This window comes from Pygocentrus nattereri, chromosome 1 (assembly GCF_015220715.1).
Source record: "Pygocentrus nattereri isolate fPygNat1 chromosome 1, fPygNat1.pri, whole genome shotgun sequence".
NCBI lineage: Eukaryota > Metazoa > Chordata > Actinopteri > Characiformes > Serrasalmidae > Pygocentrus > Pygocentrus nattereri.
In genome coordinates, this window is record NC_051211.1 from 11,421,282 (window position 1) to 11,438,858 (window position 17,577).

At 37.7% G+C, this 17,577-nt stretch overlaps 1 protein-coding gene across 1 annotated transcript in view; it reads right to left on the reverse strand.

Moving 5' to 3' along the window:
• Positions 1-17,577, reverse strand: part of dgat1a (diacylglycerol O-acyltransferase 1a) — a 37,019-nt gene that overhangs the window by 10,106 nt on the left and 9,336 nt on the right. Inside the window, exons 3-9 of the mRNA XM_017701517.2 lie at positions 7,539-7,579; positions 6,263-6,348; positions 5,391-5,443; positions 5,112-5,217; positions 3,651-3,779; positions 1,069-1,143; positions 35-138 (exon numbers count right to left, since the gene is read on the reverse strand). Of these exons, the coding sequence (XP_017557006.1) occupies positions 35-138; positions 1,069-1,143; positions 3,651-3,779; positions 5,112-5,217; positions 5,391-5,443; positions 6,263-6,348; positions 7,539-7,579 (594 nt within the window). The remainder of the gene's footprint in view (positions 1-34; positions 139-1,068; positions 1,144-3,650; positions 3,780-5,111; positions 5,218-5,390; positions 5,444-6,262; positions 6,349-7,538; positions 7,580-17,577) is intronic.

Here is a 17,577-nt window from a genome sequence, read left to right on the forward strand (position 1 = left end):
CAGGACAGTTTTGATGTGTGATTAAAACTCTCACCATCTCAAGAAGTCTCCTCAGCAGAAAGCGCTTGCGTATCCGCGGAGATCGGGGGAAGTTTAGCTCGTAGCACAGTGTTGGGGCAAAAATGAAATAGTACATATCTAAACAGAAATAGAGGAATAAAAGGTGCGTGATGTGGTGCACACTGAATGCTTCATGTCTAAACAGCATTTCAGCACTCCAAGTAAACAGAGAATGGCATATCTGGTTGACACAGTCGAAAGTTTGACACATCAACTCATGAAGAGTTTTAATTTATTTTTACTACCTTCTCATCTCATCAGAAAAGTGAAAACAGGTCCATCTGGAATGCTTTTCCGACAGGACTGAAGACAATATGGCTATACTGGAAGCTTGACTGACTAAAAAGAACTACATGTTGTGTCGACACTTAAAAATTTTGGAAATAAATAAATACACAAGCAGCAACAAGCAGCACGCTGACAATCAGCTTCATTTCATGCATTTCGCTCTTTTTCTTTTTTTGCACAGATTACATTTTTGTTTTATCCCTCTCCCCCAGTATATTTTCAGATGAACAGTAATCGTGTATTAAAATGTGCAGAAGTGTGTTCTCTGTGAAGGATGTGTTGACTTACACATATACAGTATCAATTAAAAAATCAACAAACATGATATTTCACCAGCGACATTCAAACTTTTGCAAAAGGTTTTTCAGAGTGAAAAATAGTATCACAAAAGTATTACTGTCAATAATAAGTGGAGTTAGTGTTAGTGGGAGGTAAACATGATATTGCTGGTTAATTTTTTTTTCCTATCTGCTTGTGCACAGTGAGTCACAACCTTTGAGAGACGGGCATTTTCACGGAAAATTATAGAAACACACACACACACACACACACACACACACACACACACACACACACACACACACACACACACACACACACACACACACAGTGTTCAAACAGGGGTGTCCAGCCTTTAACATGTACTGTAGTTTCACAGGTCTGCATGAGGCCTTTCACTCTGTGTTCATACAGTGCAGAGACAAGTAGCAGCAGCAGTACCTCTGTGGGTGAGATTGCCGGGGTAGGTCACATGACTGTGTACCGCATTCCCATTGGCCCTGTGCACAGACGGACCTGCAAGTACATCAGCAGAGCACACAGAAAGGATGAAGACTTTTACACGTAGAACCAATCAATCAGGATTCAGGATTTACAGTACACTATAATTAATTATTATTATTATTATTGTTTTTATTATTATTAATAATGAATTGTAATGTACTGTATTGTAATGTACTGCCCTGTAATTATTATCCTTTCATGTTCTGCTCAACCATTTGGTAAAGCACATTTTGAGTCAATATATATGCCACAAAGTGTCATCTCGACCGTTTGATAGATGTGAATATTTTTTAAATTGTGTGGTCAAAAAAAAAAAAAAAAAAAACACCAATTGTTTTTATTTTTTCCCCTACAAATATAAAAAAACCCAAAAAACTAAATAAAATTCCATTGCTATTTTCTTGGTGAGGACATTAAAGGGATATTCAGTAACTACAGGGAAAGTAGTTGTGCTGTTTTTAGGTTATAGAAGTGTGCAATAAACCCTGGGCTGCTGGTGGACCCACGGCCATTTAAGGGGTTAAAATAAATCCATCATGGTTTTATATTTTCTTACACAGAGAACTTAATGCATTTTTATACACAAATATCCACATACTGTATTAAAATACAATCTGAATTTTAAAGGGGAGTTATATTTTAAAGCTATTCAGAGTGGTTTGAAGTGAAATGCATCACTGTAATAGAAGTTCAAAACTTTCTTTTTAATTACAGTTGTGGTGGTAGGAACCAGAGCTCACATTGTCGACAATGCAGAAAAAAAGAGTTTTTTGTGTGGATGTTTTTAGCTTTCTTCCTTGTAGTTCTACAGAATTTATCAAAAAAAACCACAATAAACAAAAACATGGCTAGGTCATATTTATATTTATACAATATTTTGAATAACTTAGTCTAAGAACTATTAGATGTATGAAACTCTATAGACACCTGGTTCCTATCACCACCACTGTGAACAATTCTGCTTCAGAAATCTCTAGAATCTCTAGAATTTCACATCAAACCACTCTGAATGACTTCATTTACATCATAATCATTTAATTATGGAAAATGTAAAAACAAAAAAGTGTGTGTGTATGTATATATATATATATATATATATATATATATATATATATATATATATATATATATATATAGGTGGAGTTCCTTTTTTTAAGATAATCAAATTAAACTGCGGTGAAATTTAAGATTTCATACATGTAACAGTGATCATCAGCTCTGCTGTTTTACAGTGTAGCAGAAATAAGGGTTTCTGCAGTCTCTCCAGCAGATGGCAGTAGTATAAAGCACAGGAGGTCAGGTTCATCTCCAGTGTGACAGCAGACAGTAGGAGTGGAATGTATGCCGGTGCACACGCATATGTTTGTTCATGTAGTTTATCTTAAACACAGCCTTTAAACATCCAAACACTTAAAGCCACTAAGCCAAAGCAAAGGCATCCAGGTCATGCCTGAGCTGTGGTGACTGGAGTCAAATGCCTCATTAAGTCACACTCTATTTCACCTCATGTTAATGCACAGCAGGTCAGCTGGATAAACAAGTCCACAATTAAAGCACATGCACACTTATCCACTTCACACTGCAACCTTTAACCTCACAGCCTGTTTCTTCAGAGGGAAATACAAACTCTCTTCTGTGAGCAAAAGCAAACTGAGACCTGCATTAGAGTTCAGTGACTAAAGGCACCTCTCTGCTTTATGGTGGAAGACCATGCATTTACAGCATGATTTGTTACATGTAAAAAAAAAAGGCCTAAATGATTTGGACTTAGCCTGAACTTAGCTGTCAAAAGCAGTGGTGGATGAAGTACACAAATCATATACTTGAGTTAAAGTAGAGATACCCAAGGTAAAATACTACTCCAGTAAAAGTAGAAGTTCCTCTCTTTAGACCTCCACTTGAGTAAAAGTACAAAAGTATTTGCCTTCAAATGTACTTAAGTACTGAAAGTCCTATTATCATTTTTGTAACAAGACTCACTTCATGAACTCATTTGAGGTGAAAGTCCTCCAGCGTCTCTCTTGGTAAACCAGTCTTTTAATAGAACGTCATTAATTAGTGACGCTGACGTCTATTAAAACGATCATAAGCACAGAACACTGAAGGTAAACAGTTTCCATCAGGGAGAACCGAGTGGCTCTGAAATCACTTTTACACACAAGAAAAAGTTTCAGTTTAAGATTTATTTACTACTTAGTTCCAAGTTTAAGTTGAATAAAAACTGGCTTTAAACTCAGGATCACAGATGAGCTCCTTTACTATGCTGATCTGTAGGCCTCTGTTCATAAACATAAACCAGCCCAAACTAATTTACTATAAAATGAAATGGTGTTTGTATAAATTCTGCACTAACAGGACTAACAGAAATGCTCCAAAATTTCTTGGAGTAAAACTTACATTAAAAGTAAAGAATTGTTTTTTCTTTCTCCTGTAAAGTTGCTATTTTGGAGACACTTGTTTTTCTTCAGACAGTGACGAAATGCTATGTGCTTATTTTGGGGGAGCTTGTTTGTACTCACAGGAGTTGGAGCGGGACAGGGTGCGGGCCTTGGCCTGCCTGATCTCCCTGCACCACTTATTGACATCCTTGTAGGAGTAGAGCTTCAGCAGGAGAACAGTGTAGACCCCCAGTGCAAAGACGCCACCCACTGCAAACACAAGATACTTCTAAACACCAAACACAATACAATGAAGCCATAAAATTCAAGCAAAGGATGAAAAAACAACACATTTCTATTAATCATTCATTTATATTTACATTTCTATTATATCACAGCTTTTGGTAGTGATAATAAATATATGTTGTAATTTGATGTTAATTCCTTCTCTCTTGTATCGCTTTGAAACAAATTCTGTGGAAAGTGCAGATTCTACCTGTTAGTGTTTGTAAATAAGAGTGAATATATTCTATTAACATAATTGCTGTGTGTACATGGCGTTTTGTTTGTCCACAGTAAGAAGACAACTAGGGGTCAACCGATATGTTTTTTCCTGGGCTGATACTGATTACCAGTTGATGAAGCTGATAACCAATATAAGATGATGTTTATTTGCTAGAAATTCGAAGTGTATATGGGAAAATTGTACAGGAAAACCAAAAATGCATTAAGTGGACATAATAAAGATTTAAATATTAAGTTAATGGAGCTTCTAGACAGTATAGATGTTTGGAAATTAAGATGAGAGAATGTAAGGATATTTGAAAATAACTTTAAATAGATAAAAAATGACATTTTAAACAGATCTTTAAAGTTAAATTATTGTAATAATATAATTACAGTGGTGCTTAAAAAGTTGAATTTTCCATATTTCTGCATAAATTTGACCTAAAACTTCATCAGATATTATGAACCCTCTGTATTGCTTTGTGTTACTGGCCACATTTGATATTCTCTGTAACATTGTAAACTTTGAAGCTGTTGTATGGAGGAAGGGGCTAAAATTCTACCAAGCCGATGTGCAGGACTAATGATCAGTTACTGGAAATAGTTGCACAGGAGGGTCACACCAGATATTGAAAGCAAAGGTGCAAATATTTTTGTAACATTGGATCATTTTCCTCAAAAAAATAAATGAGCAAATCTAATATTTTTGTCACATTTTATTTGATTTTCTTTATCTACAATTAGGACTTGTGTAAAAATCAAATGAAGTTTTAGGTAAAACTTTTGCAGAAATATAGAAAAATCGAAAGTGTTCGCGAACTTTCGAGCACCACTGTAAACTCCCCAAAGTCAGTTTTAGGAATAATTTAAATACAGTTTACATTGTTACAGAGAACATCGAATGTGGCCAGTAATACAAAGCAATACAGAGGGTTTGAAATATAAACAGCAGGTCTTAGTGATGAGCCAAAACCCAGTTCACACTTCCAATGACAAACCTCTGAATATTCATGATAGAGATTACAGTCCACAGTGTCACTGCAGAACAGTAACAGTGGATAGTGTAATAATCTCTGTTGTAAATGGAAATCTTACCTGGGGTCATGGAGTTCACTATGAGTACCGTGGCTGATGGAAAGCACAAAATGGCACCAAGATTAACACAATAAAGGAATGCTCCGGTACCCTCTGAGATCGTGCCCTGAGACCGCCGACAGAAAGATGTCAGTACTTGATACGTGCATTCAGGAGTTTGTAACTCACTTTAACTGATTACATGATAACTGCTCCAGTGAGAACCACACAGTTGACAGATTTCACACACAGTTTCACAGATGTCTCTATTGGTCTCAGTGATTACAGCGTGACACTCACCACAGCCAGCCTCCGCTCCGTGTACAGAGCTGCCATTATGAACACATTGGACACTGCAAGAGAGATCCACAAATCAGACACACTTCATAATATTATGATGTGTTGCGTGCAGGAGGCGAGCTGAATACTGTACGGAAAGGACGGGCTTCAATTAGGCAGCTGCAGCTCACTATTCGACCCAGTTTAGATTAATGAATAGACTTGGTTTTGTGCCTAATACAGGCAGAAGAGTGAAAGGGCATAAAATCTGTCGCCAAAATCAGGCAAAAAAAATTATGCTGGTAAGAAATATGGAAAAAAGAACGTTTTTGAATACAAACAGAACATAAAAACAGAAAAAAACGAAGGAAATAATGACTAATGACATCTGGTTCATTTCCATAGATTCAGAAACCTTGATCTGATGGCTAAAGCAGGCCTGTTTAAATGCCTACTTTGATTTGTGGCATTATTAAATCAATTCAGCTGTGACTGATTTGTTGCATTTATTCAGTAATAAAAAAAAAAACCAAACAAATGTTATGAGTGGACAAAACAGTAAAATGAAAAAAATGTAGGACATGGACCATTAAAATCTGATAAAACAAATTTTCTATAAGCCTCAAAACTGAATTGTTGGATATTTTCATTAATAAAATCAAACAACATAGCTTAATTCAAAATATAACAAATCTAATTAACATATTGTTCATTTGTATTTCTAGTGTAACAAAATATATTGAGGGACGTCCAAAACAAGTTGAAATTACATTTTACTGCTACTGTGAAAATAAAAGCTGTTTTTACAAATAATGTTTTTACTCTTTCTTAACATTTTGTGAAACATGCTGTCTGTTAACCGGTTCTGATATAAGGGTGTTCTGCAGGATTACCAATTATAAGGCATGCGGCGGGCCAGCTGTATGGGTCCTTTAAAAAGAGGGAGACCACCTGGATGGGATCCACCAGTATCCCATATCTGTGGAGTTGAAAAAGAAACAAGGGACCATCAAGAACTCTCATTGTCACTGTTACCTTTTCTTTTCCATAACCAAATCTGCCATAACCATAATCCAATAGCTGAAATCAACTAAGTAAGTGTAACACTCTCTACTGATATCTGTAATAAGAAACACACAGATACACCAAAACCTGCATAGTGACCCCACCAGCTTTACGAGGCATGGCTATGAACACTGGGGTGAGAAATTGAAGTAGCTTTGCATTTTCTGTTGTAATGGTTGTGTTTAGCATTTGGTGTGGCTTCTTTCTGAAACATCAGGAAGATGCACTGGCTCTGACGTCTAGAATTACAGTGTAATTCATGTACATTACTAGTGCTGTGCAAGTCAGAGAGCACCATTCACTTATTTCATTTTCAGTCAAATGAGCCATTAAGTTTAAGTTTATGCATTTAAGACAATCCACTTGCACAAGGAAGGAGAAATTAAAACTTGGAATGTCCAAAACTGGAGATAAAAAAATTATTTAAAAATATAGAAAAAAAAGGAACTCCCAACAACCATGCAAGACCTGGGAGACCACTGAAACTGTCCTCATCAGATAAACATTGTTTAAAGCTCACATCTTTCAAAAAGAGGAGAAACCCTTCTGTTAAATACACATTTTTGCTTTTTTCTGATGCTGAAAAATGAACTTATTGGCTGTTTTGACTGAAGAATAAATTAATGAAGGGTGGTCTCCAGTGGTGGATTTAGAACATTTCAGCAGGGGCTGGAAAGGGGTCACAGGGAGATTCAGGTGGCAATCTGAACATGCAAAGGGGCTTTGGAGAGAGGGTGGACAACTGTTCTGCAGAGCAGACTTTCCCCTTAAAGGAAATGTGGGATCGATGAAATGTAGTCACCATGGTGTGAATCGGTGGCAGGGGGTGTGGAAAGCTGTTGGACAGCTGTTCCACCAATAGTGAAACAACTATCCTCTTAAATTGTCAAGCAGTAAATGATGTGGTACAAATTTTGTGGTCGCGCCTGGGGTGGTCAATGAGATTTCAGAGAAGGCATTGGCCACTCCAGCCACTCCTTTAAAACCATGCATGGTGGTCTCTGACTTTTGCACAGTAAAGTATGATGTGTTGCATAATAAGTTCAATAAATTAACTGCAATGCAGACGTTACAGGAACTTTGCATAATGTACTGCGCACTTACTTTATAAGATTCTCCAGGAAAAGGCGTGCATTGGACAAAACCTATAAAAGAAACAATCCTACGGTCAGTTTTAAAAATTCTACAGTTAATGATTTGTTTCATCATGATTATCACTGTTTATAACATGCTGTAAAGCTGCAGAGATCGTTGAGGGGTCAAAGTCTTCATAAAGCACCTCCATTATCAATAGATCCATCCTCAGCCTGATAAAGGCAGCTGTAAAGGAGTGTACAGTCAACTACGTCATTACACACCGTCAACTAAAACACAGCACAGCCTGAAGTGCCACTCTTAAAACTTTTGGCAATCACTCATGTTTACACAGTTTAGCCTTATCACAAATGTAGCTGATCAGCCAAGCCAAGAGTTTGCTTCTTTTGTTTTCACATTGCAGTTACGAGGCTAATGTAGCTAGTAATGGAAGCTGATACCTCACCAAGTAACATTCTGCAAATCGCATGTCTAAATCATCCAACATTTCCATCAAACTGTGTTGAGTTGTTAAGTAACCTCAAATATACTGGATTATGTGGTTTCTGACACTGAATGTTGAAAAATGCATTTTACAAAATGTCTGCTACAGAGCATCAAACCACATGTTGTCAGTCATAGAATATCCACTAAAATACGTAATTTAATCCATTTGTGTTCTTTTTCCACAATCACCTAAGAATAAAGCAGGTCACACCTGTGACGTCAGCTAAAAGCTTCATATGAAATAATGAGCTAAAAGAGAACATTTCTGATAACAGAAAAGACACAGTGGACTTTTCTTCATAGATCCTCAGAAAACAGGTAAAAGAAAGTCAAGTGATCAGTGTGATTTTTTTTTCAAAATAAGAGATTTTTTATTACGCAGTAACACCAGTGACACAACTCGTGAGGACCACAACTTTCATTATATATTTTATATTATTTATTTGGAATTAATTGAAATATTCTATGTATAGATTATCGTAATTAAATTGCAGAAGCATATGTTTTTTGTTCTACAAAATATGGTGCTGACCCTTTACACATGACTGTGAGGATGAGCCCTTCTGTGGTGCTTGGAATTCTATGTGATTGATTTAAAAACCAATATTGCTAAATTGAGGCTCAAGAAGGTGTAATTGTTAAAATAACTTATTGTTTTATAAAAAAAATATAAATATACTGTAAGTCTAACACATTTTATAAGTGTAATATATCTGTAAACGCTAAGGACAAAAAAATGGACGATTCTGTAGAATGACCCGGAAACAAAATCAGGTCTTTCTTTCATGCAAAGAACCCTTTTCTTAATTTTTAAGAATGCAGCAATGTGAGGTCGTGAGTTTGATCCCTGGTGCTAAATCTAAACCTGATGCTAAAGCCATCTGTGACCAGGAGTCCAAGAAAGCTCTCTGGGTGGGTAGGATGGCCCCCCTTCTCCCCCCATCGCTCAGCATGATGCTAGTAAGCACAGGCGTCTGTTAGCTGGCGTAACAGAACTTGCGGTTAGCCTCTGAGCGCGCTCAGCTGACCAATGACACGGCGTGAAAAGATGCAGCAGCACTTCACTGGTCTCACAGGAAGCCTGTGTTTGCTTTCGCCCTCCTAGTGTTGGTGGTATCGTGTGATTGGGTTCCTAACTGAGTCCTAACTAGTGGGTGGAATTGGATACAACTAAATTGGGGAGAAAATTGGGGAGAAAACTGGGGGGAAAATAATAATAATAATATATATATATTATTATAATATAATAATAATAAAACAGAATGCAGCGATGCAATGCAATAGATTTTATAGCTGAACTGACATCTATCCACACTGGACTGCCTTATGAGCGCATCTACTCATCCACTGAACCACTGGATCTAACCAAAAATGAAATTTTATAAGGCTGAGGTGGCCAACCTGAACACACCGGATGTGACGTTTATTGTGACACACAACAAAAGCAAACAAATAGGCAGAAAGTCTTTTAAAATTTATATTATTATTATTATTATTAAGTAAATTTATATCATTTCCTCCTCACAAAATAAGCAAACAGTGACACTGACATTTTAGTAGAGCGTGAAGAGCACAGAGAGTACCCCTTCTCGTTCAGGACCTTTGAGTCCTTTTGCACATAGAGGTCTGTCTCATGAGTTGTCAGCGCAATATGTGATGAAACAGGACAAATGACGTCTGTCAAGAAGCTCTGTCTGCATTATGATTAGGTAAAACTGGTTTGGAAAGACTTGGTCAGATTTGTAGCAGATTATATTCAGTCTGGTCTTTCTCTGTACACAGAAAATGTTTTGTTTGCTTTTAATAATGTTTCCAAAGATAAAGTAAAACTACATTATTAACTTAATTACAATCTTAGCAACATTATATATTCATCAATGTAAATCTATTAATTTCATGCCGTTCATGATTCTTTTATTATAGATGAGACTAAGATATGTGAAAATGACTTTTCATTTAACAAATACAAAAGCTGCGAAGACTATGAACATTTACAAAGTCAGAAATAAAGGTTCTGTGGAGGTGTGTTTTTTGTTCATCAAGGTATGAACAATGTAAATGTTCCTTCAAAGGTAAAACAGTGGTAATTGTGAACGATAAATATGTTTTCCAGGTAAAAAGCATGTATTTGTACCTTTTCAAAACCGAATGTTTTAACAGTCATAACAGTAAAATAAAAAGCCTGGTGACGAGACGGGGTGTGTGGAGTCAACACAACTTAGAAAATATAATTTCAATGGATTATGGTACAATTATGCTCCCTGACTAAAGTTACTGAGATGTACCCTTGAGGGTACCAACATTGTGTTGTAAATTCTCAGTTCTGTGTTAATACCTTTGATCCTTCTGAGGTAAATAAATGATTTAAAAAAGTTCTAGTTTCTGGAACATAATCGGTCAGCTTAGTTGTTACTATGTCAACAGCAGAAATAACAGTGATTGGTCAAGCAAGTTCTCCTGCATCATGCAAATTTACAAAAAATGGAAAAGTGAATAAAGTAACATCACAGTGTAAACATTTGCATCTGGCACATAAGTTACGATCAGATAAATGCATGTTTTCTATCAGGGGTGCCCAGTCCTGTTCCTGGAAATCTACCACCCTGCAGAGTTTAGCTCCAACCCTAATCAAACACACCTGATCCAGATAATGAAGGCCTCCAGGGGCATCTCACTAATAGTGCCAAGTGTGTTGGATCTGAAGTCTTTAGGACCAGGACTGAACACCCCTGTCCTAATTCCTGTATTGATGTCCAAACAAAACGCTCAAATAAAAAACATACTGTGGATATTAGCCTATTAAGGAGACAAATGTGTGATTTTATCAAACTGTCGCTTTAACATAAAGCCAAATAGGAAAAAAAAAAAACAATTTCTTCCATTACAGAACAAGCAACAAACTGATGTACAGTACAAAAAGCAGTTTAGGAAAAGGGGGCATGCATGGTTTCTTTAACATTGCAGCAACCATTTGCGCTGTTGGGTGCTGGGCATGCTGCCAACTCTGGCCTGCCCTCATTAGACCAGCTCCATGATCGATGTTTTCACACATCCATGCCATAGTGATCACCCAGAGACCCCAGAACTCCTACTTTCACTGCTTATCATTAAACTCAAACATGATACATGCACATGAGTGTTAGCACTCACATACGATGAACAGTGGGAGGCCTACGAGCTTTTACAAGCTGGCATAGCAGTGCAAACGTAGCATTAACATTCTTGTTATCAGAGATATGTATGGACAATGTGGTAACACAATGGTCATGGTAATACAACAATGCTGGTATGAGTGGATCAGACACAGCAGTGCTGCTGGAGTTTGCAAAAACCTCAGTGTCACTGCTGGACTGATAACAGTCCACCAACCAAAAATATCCAGCCAACAGCGTCCTGTGGGCAGCATCCTGTGACCACTGATGAAGGACTAGAGGATGAGCAACACAAACTGTGCAGCAGTAGATGAGCTGTCATCTCTGACTTTACATCTACAGGGTGGACTGACAAGGTAGGAGTGTCTAATAGAGTGGACATAGAGTGGACAGTGTTTAAAACTCCAGCAGCACTGCTGTGTCTGATCAACTGAGACCAGCACAACACACACTAACACACCCCCACCATGTCAGTGTTACTGCAGTGCTGAGAATGATCCACCACCCAAATAGCACCTGCTCTGTTGGGGTCCTAACCACTGAAGAACAGGGTAAAAGGGGGCTAACAAAGTATCAGATAAACAGACGGACTACAGTTTGTAACTGTAGAACTACAAAATGCAGCTATACAGTAAGTGGAGCTGATAAAATGGACAATGAGTGTAGAAACATGGAGGTGGCCATAATGTTATGCCTAATTGTTTATATATACGCCTGTATAAGATCCATCCATCCATTTTCTAAGCCGCTTCTCCGTCAGGGTCACGGGGGGGTGCTGGAGCCTATCCCAGCAGTCTTCGGGTGGAAGGCAGGATACACCCTGGACAGGTCGCCAGTCCATCGCAGGGCAGACAGACAGACAGTCACTCACGCCTAGGGGCAATTTAGCATGTCCAATTGGCCTGACTGCATGTCTCTGGACTGTGGGAGGAAACCGGAGAGCCCGGAGGAAACCCACGCAGACACAGGGAGAACATGCAAACTCCACACAGAGAGGACCCTGGTCGCCCAGCCGGGGAATCGAACCCAGGCCCTCCTTGCTACGAGGCGACAGTGCTACCCACCACGCCACTGTGCTGCCCCCTGTATAAGATTACATTTCCAATCGGAAAGTTTAATTACATTCTGCGCATCTATGTCACGTCATAGTGAAAATTTATACTGTTCAACATGGCGCAGCAGAAACTGATCTGCAGAGGCGATGAAGTTTATGCTCTGATCTTTAAAAGGCGAGGGTGGGACGGACATCCAGCTCATGTCTCAGAATGCAACGTCTTCCCCTTGCCCTTCTTTAATAAGGACATGTGAAGTAGGTTTTCCTGAGTCTGACATCACTTTAAAGCAAATAAAAACACTGCTCACTGCTGCTCATCTCTCTCTGACTGGACTCAAGTGATGCTCGTTGTCATGGTAACATCTATACATTAAATGGCACTCATGGTATGAGTATAATTTGGATCAGATTACTTGTAGTGAGCATATAAATGGAGATTTTTGATCAGATTGCTGAGTAGAGTGAGAATATAAATACCTTAATCTTAATCTATAATAGGAATGTATCGTCTTTTGACGAGGGGTGCCCAAACCTTTAACCCCTTGAACTCTAAGCTTCTTATTCAGTTATTGATCCTAAGCACTATTATGCTGTAGCTACTGTGTATTATGCAGTAAGGAAAACAAGTTATGCTCTTATGAAGAGCTTATGAAGCCCTCATACAGGGATTCTGTAGTTAAGATGCACATAACATGTAGGAAGGAATTACCACGTTAACTAAACCTTGATGTATGAAAACTCTCTCAATTATACAATTAAGCAAAAGTGAAGAGAAAGAAGAAGAAAAGCACAGACTCACTGGCTTAGCTTCTTTTTTTGCACAGCACTAATGATCCCACTTTGTACCGCCCTCTCTCCAAAAGCTCTACTTTCCTCCTCCGAAATCTCCCCGTACCAGCAGTTTCCCACTTAACGTCCGTAATTATTCATTACAGAGGCACAAAGCATTCTGGGACTACGATGAGAATCCCGGCGAGGACATCAGCGTGATCTTGTTTCAAAGGCGGGATTAATATTGGCTCTGAAATTGCGGTTCTCGCTCCGCAGCCGCTCCACTTTCCTTCTCTCAGCGGTTCAAGGGGAAATAGCTGTTTATTTTTAGAGACGTGGCACTTCAGAGCGACTGTTAGAGTCATCCTCCGAAAACGCTGCAGTTTTGATTAGCACAAAGCTCTGAGAGACGTCTCAGGACGCAGAGGAAGGACGGCCCACCATTCAGAACCACTGCTTCTACTACTAATACAGATACTACACTCTTAAAAAAGATGGTTCTTCAAGGGTGCTTTAGTAAAGAGAATGGTTTTATTTAGAACCCTGAGTTATACACATTTAAAAAAAGATGGTTCTTCAAGGGTTCTTTAGTAAAGGGAATGGTTTTATTTAGAACTCTGAGTTATACACATTTTAAAAAGGGTTCAAGGGTTCTTTACTAAAGGGAATGGTTTGATTTAGAACTCTGAGCTGAGCTATATACATTTTAAAAAGATGGTTCTTCCAGGGTTCTTTAGTAAATGAAATGGTTCTATGTAGAACCATGAACACTCAAAGAACTGTTTGCATGATAAAAGGGCTCTTTGCATCACGAAACGTTCTTCAGATTGTGATGCGAGAATGTGATGTAGATGATTTTACATAGAATCCTTTTTAAAAAGGTTCTATATAGCACCCAAAAGGGCACTTCTACAAAGCTGGACATCGTAACGACAGAAGAACTATATAGAACCCTTTTTTAAAAAGGTTCTACATGGGACCATCTACAGCGCATTCGCCTCAATCTGAAGAACGCTTTCATGATACAAAGAACCCTTTAATTGTGCAAAGGGGTCTTTGAGTATTCATGGTTCTATACAGAACTATTATAATCTGGATTAAAACAGCAGTAGCAGCGCCTCCTACAGTTCACACCCTGCTATGACATTGCATTATGAATTGGAGACCTAATGCGATTGTTGAATAATGAAGAATGAAGGAGAAATATTTACTAAGAGAGGCGCTGATTAGGGACAGTCCACCAACACATTGCACTTTCTTTACTTTCTAATTTTCATGCAAATGAACACGGGTAGACGTTTGTTTCAGGTTCAAATGTAATGACTTCTTTTCTCGAGGATTCAATTGGGTAAACTTTGACTTATTTCACCATCATACACTGAAACTCGTCATTAGGCTGTCAAAATATTACATCCAAATTTACATGTGTTTTTAATTGTACAGGCACGCTAAAGATGAAACTGCTGAATCAAACTGACGGCGCTCATTTTACTACCAGATTTGACCAGGTGCAACTTGAGTAAGGGCCAATATGTGCTTTTGACAATTGCGCTGGATCATTATTTAGGCAACTTGCTCTTTAATAGTATTCTACAATGTACCTAAAGTTTTGGAAAATAGCAGTTCAGCAGTTGTTTTTCCTCTACTGTTTGGTTTTAGATTTAGTTTTTATTTCTTTTATCAAATTAAGAATAATGTGAAATGACAGGCATTTGAAAGTGTTTTTTTTCCCATAAAAAATGCATAAATACTTCTCTTCAAGCACAAGGCAATGTTGGCAAAAATAAGACATGCTCTTCACAGCTGTTAAAGAATGCACAATGCATAACTCAGAACCGGAATTTTTTCCAAGTTTTTTTGGGTCATTTGTTTTGGGCCATTCATCATGGAACTTACACACAATGTAAAGGGTAGCAGGTATTTTCAAATTATGCCAAAAACTGAAAAACATCAAAAACAGAGATCAGAGATACAAGGTTTTGTTCCGACATCAAACATGAAACTCTTAGTAACAGCATGTAGTCGTTGTCATGACAAAACCCTGTATCTCCAAAACAGTAACTTGCAGGAGAGGAAAAAAACATTCTCAAAGTTACACTATGTAAGACTATAGGATTTGGAAGCTGCAAATCTGACTGTGCTCTGATAGAGCTGGTCTCCTCACAGTTACTGTAACTAAAACTCTTGCAGCTGATAAAAAAATAGCAAATTAGACCTGGATGACCAAAAAAAGACTTATAGATATGTAGATGCTTTAGCTGCAGTCTCCGGGAAATGCTATGAGAAGATGAGCTAGATTGGTGACAAATTTCAAAAGTTAAAAAAGCTAACATTAGTTTACTTAAAGAAATACATTAATTTAACTCAATAAATACATTAATTTGCCTCAATAAAGTATCACTAAGCTACAAATACCCCATACTTTTTAGAAATGCAGCTAATGTGCAGCACAGCAAAGCTATATCAGCCACTGGAGCTGCTGATCAAATGCCATGTCCCAAACTACACGCTTGTGTACTTCACCTACTGCAAGTACATGTCTAATGGCATATGTGCTACTTTATACATACTATTTAGTGCGACAATATACAGTTTGCAATGTGAAAATAATTACACAGCTGGGAAGTTGAGCCACTTAGATTATAGCTGCCCTCACTACAACAACAAATCAAATAAAATCAAGCCACACACTCAAATACTTTGCTAATGTGCTTTAAAATGAAAAGGTGTTTAAAAACAGGTGTTAAAAAACATGTAAAAAAAAAGCATTTGTGGGTTTGGCTTTGTTGTCTTATTACAGAGCTACAGTATTGGTGAATGAATTTGAAGTTGCCAAGCACATTCGAAGTGCGAATATGATGTCATTAGAATGCTATCAACTGTCATTTTATCTTTATCAGTTTAATGTTGGTTTTGCATTTGAGGAATAAACATTGTGTTAGACCTTCTTTTTGAGCCTGTGTGTGTGACGTTAGTAAGTAAAGATACATGACTTGCAGCAGCGCATGTACGTTACAGTAAACGTTTTTTTTTCCTTACTCAGTAAAGCTTCTTCTTTCAAATGTACTAACTAATCTTACACAGTGCAGCTTTAGGAATGAATGGAAGTTTGTATCATTTGTATCGGTCCATTCATTCACAAACTTTTCACATATTCTGTTAAAAAAAATACAGAAATTGAGACGCAAGAAGTGGCAACACAACAATGAAGAGACAGCAAATGAGAGCAGTGACCTTTGATCCTATCATTAGTAAGCTAAAGGCCTGTTTTAGTAAATAGCGACAGTCAGTTTTCAATGCCAAAATTGTTTGAGGTAGTGAAAAATGTTAGTAAACGTGATTTTGGAACACTGAAATCCACACTATATGAGTTATTACTGTATAACTAATATCATTAAAGAATAACTCATTTCAAACGTCGTTGCTGAAAAAGTATGACGCTAGTAAGCTAAATTAAAGTGGCACTGGCACCATGATCACAGTGGCATGGACAGCATGCTGTGAAGGTTGCGGGTCTCAGTCGAAGCAGGCAGGCTGTATAACTCCCTCTGGGTGTGTGCCAACTAGAGGCCTGCACTGTTTATGGTGAGTCAGAGGTCACTGGGTGAGAGAGTGGGGTAAAGGATGATGAGGACATAAGTGGGTGATGTGGGATGAGCATACACGAGTCGGCAGGTCAGATAAAACACTGCTGTTAAAAAATTGGTCACACTTTACAGTAAGGCAGTGTTCATAAGGCTGCATGACACCTACATGTGACTTTTAATGACAAGTGACATAATGCTGCTGTCAGAACAAATCCTCATATCTCCATTTTTGTCGTTTTCCAGTTTTTGACCATTTGATAATGTCTTCATTTTAATGACGAATGGACAAAAATGGCACAAAATGACTTGGAAAAATTCTGTTTCCATTGACATTTGGAGATATGAGGTTTTGTTCCAACAGCAGCAATAATCACAAACTCAGCATAAATGCTTAGAAAATCAGTGGAAAAATCCCCTTTATGAAGTTTTTTTTTTTATTATTATTCTGCTGTAAAGTAAATATGATGGTTACTTCAGTGTAGTGATATCACCAACATCAGCAGTGTCATAACTGCAAGTCATAAAAAACAGTATTAACTTTAATGTATGTCATCACTGTTGGAACAAAAACTCATCTCATATGCAAAATGATAACTTTACATGCTCCTAACTTTCAATATAAGTTAATGCAACAAGATTTTCTTACAAATAATTTTGGACTAATGCAGTTGGTCAATTCGGCATGAAACTTTATGTAAAAGACAGCTGGTGTTTTCAAATTATGTAAAAAAACATGGAAATATAAGGTTTTGCTCATGCAACAATGAGGGAAACTGGTCCTAGATCAGCTCTCTCAGTCATGCAAAGTGGTGGCGGATTTCCTTTATGACAGTCTGGGTGAAAAAGGAAGTTCATGTGTTAACTTTTCGATGTGTCATACACCCAGAGCTCTGTTTCTGCGAAAGATACATGCACAACTGTGTAACTGTGAGTGATAGAGAGATAGAGATAGAGAGAGAGAGAGAGAGAGAGAGAGAGAGAGAGAGAAAGTTGGCCAT